Raw genomic sequence first — 5,263 nt, forward strand, 5'->3', positions numbered from 1 at the left:
TCGTATCTATTTTTTATACCAAAATCGTCTTATCCTTCAAAAAAAACAGATAGAGACTAAATTGTGTCTTTAATCACAATTTTTTAAAATATTATAAATCGATAACTATAGAATCATCAACTTATTATTACGAATATTTATTCCAAAATCGATAACCTGACAATTCAGATAATGGTAATTAATTATCATTTTAAAAGAAATACTTCAACTTTGTAAGAGGTATGTTTTTTATTTATTTTATTTAACTTTATCTTTGAAAGATATATTAAACTATTGATATTGATTTGAACATTAAAAATACTCGTATTAGCACAATAGGTATAAATTAAGAGATATATTTTTCCTTCTCTCACTTTTTATTAATCATTTTTAATAACAAAAATAGTGTAAAAAAATTACACAAAAATTGGTTCATATATCACAAGGTCGTTGCAAACCCACCTTACGTAATGGAATTACACACAATTACAAATACATCCCACGAGCTAGAGAAAAGAGTGGCATGTATAGTATATAAAAAAGCAACAAGAACATGAAAAAGAAAAGAGAGAGATAGTGCTTGAGGGAACCATGGTACCATGCGTTCCCAACTTTTTTTTTTTAATTTTATTTTCCCATTGGTATTGCTGCTACTTGCAGCCAATAATCCACATTCTTCTCACGCACGAAAATCCAACACACGACAAACAAATTTTGAATAATGTTTGTTTGTGTACTAATCTAATTAAGATCCTGCTCATGGGTTGAAAGCAAATGCGGTCCTTTTCTCGAGATTATGGATCACTTAATTTATGTAATAACTAATAAGGATATAAGCTATGGGATCAAAGTTAATTTAAGTGTACACAATTGAGGGAGGACATTTGTTTAGGGCCCTATGAAGCTTTCTGTTCTCAAAATATTTTGCATAGGGATTGAAGTGGTCAAACCTGTAATGTATCTCTCTCTCCACTCTTTTAGGCCGTTTCTTTTTCTATGGGATTCCCATCCTTTTCAACTCTTTATTTCCAAACAAAACAATACTTAATTGAAACTTGAAAGAGAAAGCTCGCATGATCACGGTCAGTAAAGTAAAGCAATCACATTTCAGCATTTTGCAGCACTTTCTTCCCCTTATTTTATATGTGCTGGTGCTGCAATACATGTCCTCTTATATACTTCATGCCTTGCATAGTTCCGGAATCTCGCTATATATTATTCAATCCCTTAAGGCCTTAGTGTGAAACTTCACTGTATTCCACTTAATGGCTTCACTCAAATTATAAAAAACTACTGTATTATATATTGTAATTAGTCAAAACACGTTTAGTAGTTTCATATCAAACAAGAACAAAGAACCCAGCTAGAGAACTAGGATTAACTGTGACATGGTCTGTTTGAGGTTCAATTAACCATCATTAATTAAGATTTATTTCTTTCAATTAAACAGTTACTGTTAATTGGTACGGAGGTGGTAGAGTTATTCAAAGAGGAAGGGCCACTGCCCACTCCTCTGCCCTGGTTGCCATATAATGCTACTTTTTTGGTAAAGGGGAGAAAAAAGATACGATCACAAGTGAATTACATTATTAATACAAAGTGGCCGAATTTTCTGCTGACCATAGTGTAGTGGACCATCCACCAAGTGTAAAAAAAGTATACATAATCTCTCAGATGCAGTGACATTTTTGTTCTGTTTACCCACTTTCAACCCTAACATAACCCAAACTATCCCAGCTAACTTGTAAGGAATCAACGAATTTCACATGAACAAGACGCAGCTAACGTGTTACAGTAATTAAATTTTTCTATGGAAACGGAACCAGAAAAGAGAAAATAAAGAGAAAAACTGAAGATGAATTTTCATTTTGCATGTTTCTCTATTCACTAACAAAATTTCCTGTGATTTACAATTTCTTTTTTTCATTGTTTCTTGTCCATCAAAAGGGCATGATATGGGTAGTTTTGGTGTCATAACAAGAAAGACACGATTTGGAATTTACTCTAAAAATCTTAAGCAAATCTGCGGACATTTGGCGCACAGGAGGCGAACAATTGCTCTGCATCAGTAACAGAATCTTCGTTAAGCCGTTAGCCTTCGTAACCGCTTCTTGCGCCTTCTGGTCACGAAACAGATAGCACACGCTCCACAGAGTCGTCACGGCGTGTTCCGTCGCCGCGCTCGAAACCTTCAGAACCTTGCTCAGTATCGCCGCCACGCACGTGCTGTCCTCGCATATCTCCGTTCTCCCTTCCTTCGTTGACGACACCGTTTCCAGAAGCTTCAGCACCTTCTCCGCAACCGAGGCGCTCACGCTCGATTCCGTTAGAAGCTTCGAGAACGCTTTCACTGCTCCAAGATGCACCAGCATAAACTTATTCCGTTTTGCCGTGGAGATTGCCACCAGGCACGACAAGGCGTTCTCGATCACCGCTGGATCTTTGTCCGGCGCGGTTAGCCTGAGCACTTGGGAAATTAGGCCTTTCTTTTCCCCTATCAAGAGCTTTGATTCCGTATCCATGGCGAGTGATTGCAAAACCCTAGCCGACGAGATCTTCGAATCGGTGCTTCCTCGTTGCAGAACGAGGAGCAGAGAATCCAAGCAGCTGCTGCTCTGGTTCTTGAGCATCAAGGTTTTCAAGGCCTCGCGGTCTTCGATTTTATCCAGAATCAGATTCAACGCCATAACAACCTGCTCAAGGAACTGAAAATCGTCGTCAACATTGAGGAGGAAACCGACCAGCGCAGGCAGGAACGCTTCTATTCTCGCAAGATACTTGCGGTTTTCCTCAGAATCTCGCGCGAAACTGAGGATTTTGGCGAGCGATTCGAGGCGGTCGAGGGGGCGGGACTGCAAGTGGGCGAAGGCGGCTAGGACCTGGTCTTTGGAAAGGAGAGAGTCGGCAGGGTCGGGTGAGTCAGGAGAGTTGCGGAGGGATTCGGACCAGATCTGGATGAGCCTCTGCAGGGTGCGGTTGGGAACGAATTCCTTGGTATGTAGGACCTGCATGGTGGCGGGGCAGGTGTTGTTGCCGTTGTCGAGCCAGCGCTGGATGCTGGAGCGGTCGTAGGTAACGCCGGTGCAGAGGCTGACGGGGGACTTCATGACGTCCAGTGATATAGGGCACCGGAAGAAGCTCGGAACCGTTATGTATAGATCGTCTCTCACCATGGTTCACCGCCACACTCTTGAGTTGAGCGAGAGAAATAGAAATAACGTAGGCTGTGAAGTATGCTGAACGGAAACAGAGAGAGAGAGAGAGAGAGAGTGGTAAGAGGTGGTGCTGACAAGAGAAAGGGGTGTTTAAAGATGTGAGAGAGCGAGTGCGAGTCAAAGGTACGGTGACGTCAGATGATCACTTTTTAGCTTTGAATTTTTTTGTTTCTTTGTTTAGCTTTTTTTTATGAGGTGAATAATATTCGTTGCTTGCTCGGGCATATGGTATGGTATTGTATTTTATAAGTAAGTAATCTTTTGTTTCCTAAAAAATAAAAATATTTGGTTTGGTCTTTGGTCAAAGAGCGAGTGGGGACGAGGCGGGGGAGGAGATGAGGGCCGTTGGATGGTTGGGTTAGTGGGATGAATGGGTGAGATGAGACACGTGCGGGGGAGCGGTGTTTGGGTGGTATGATGAGGGAAAGAACGTGGGGTGGGGGTGGAGGGGACCACCACAGCAAGCAGCTATAATTTGTGATTAAGTTGATTTGATTAATTTGGTTGTTTTCGGTTGGGAGGAGTGTGAGTGCGAATGTGGGCCCAGTAAAGGGTTCGATCGGTCGGGATGATTACATCATCCGGAAGATTGGGGAGTCCAAGCGTGGACAGAGACAACCTTCAACCTGCAACTGATTACACCCGCCACCGGATTGGATTGGATAGGATATATATATGCATGCTATTTAACAGTGACAACTTCAGAGTTAAAAATGGTTGAGATTTCTTGCTTTTACGTATTCCATATCAATATCAATATTGTATTATGGGATCTCTCTTACTCAAAGACCCTGAAATCATGTTCTCCAACACAATTTGTATTCCGAAGAATAGACTTGTATTTCAAACTTCCATTTTTAAAAGGTCTCTCCAGTCTTGATATGGTACTAAGCCTCTTGAGCATTAAATTAAAGTTAGTACGAATTAAAAGGAAAAATGATGACTCATTATATCATATAGAGTCATAATGGCACCGAAAGCATAATATAGGGTAGGAGCACATTTTTTTGCCCCCTTCCAATTGCCATAATGGACTAGCTGCAGAACTATTTATTTCTTTTGAACAAGTACTGTGTACTGTGTAGTTGTAGTATCCCGTCCCAAAAAAAGAAACAAGTAATGTGGTATATTATATATTAATATTCTTCCCTGTAGATATAATTAAAAACTTATCTCGGCAAAACTGCGCAACCCTGCTTTCGCGCAAGAAACTGTGGAGAAAGGTGTATGTTAATTTGTCTTCATATGCCCATTGATGATGACCAACCACAATAAAAGAGTAAACCTGATACAACCTAATTAACACAGAATTAGAATAATTAAATTTGCAAAAATGATGATTATGGGTACAAATTGGAAATGAAGTAGTAGCTAGCTAGAGGTTTATGGTAGCATAGCATGTGCACTGTTATGAAACGTCAAACATAGTGTATGCATAGGAACAGTAGTAGTAAAGGCACCATTACGTAGGGTTGATTGCATGAAAACGACGAGTGTGTATGTGGGGCGCGTGCCTTCAATTTCATAAAAATACTTCAACGACAAGGACAGGGACCGTGACTGGTATGTGGTGATATTTGACCAAATAAACCTAACGCTTACATTTACATTTCAAGCTTAATGTAACACAAAATCCAGTTTTGTTTAGTATCCACAAACACTAAGCCCAAAAATAATAAGTCCAACTTATGCACCATACGGCAATGCAACTGCCTTAGTCAAATATAGCAACTTTCAGCTTCCTACTCATCAACCACTTCCATTCCCAAATCCCAACCATATATATTATGCATGCACACAGCATATAATCCAATCAAATAAAACCGGCACCTTATTAGACACAGCCTGTTAAACATGTGCTAGTTCTGAATTGTCAAAGCTTTTATTTATCAGCTATATGTACATGTTGTGTCCAAGTTGAATGCCGCCGAAGTGTTGGCAAATAATCACAATGGTATATATTATTTTTTGTTTGGTAAAAGAACTCAACATCAATACAGTGCAGCATGGTTGAATGAGGTACATATAATACTAATTAAATTTACAATTCAATAAAAAGTAAATCAGAG

The 5,263-nt window shown here is 39.7% G+C and overlaps 1 protein-coding gene across 1 annotated transcript; it reads right to left on the bottom strand.

Annotated features, from left to right (window-relative positions):
• On the bottom strand, positions 1,545-3,428 carry LOC107630977 (U-box domain-containing protein 28). Its single transcript, XM_016334273.2, has one exon. The coding sequence runs from the start codon at positions 3,150-3,152 to the stop codon at positions 1,920-1,922; it is 1,233 nt and encodes a 410-aa protein (XP_016189759.1). The 5' UTR covers positions 3,153-3,428; the 3' UTR covers positions 1,545-1,919.

The sequence above is a fragment of the Arachis ipaensis genome, chromosome B03 (genome assembly GCF_000816755.2).
Source record: "Arachis ipaensis cultivar K30076 chromosome B03, Araip1.1, whole genome shotgun sequence".
Lineage (NCBI taxonomy): Eukaryota > Viridiplantae > Streptophyta > Magnoliopsida > Fabales > Fabaceae > Arachis > Arachis ipaensis.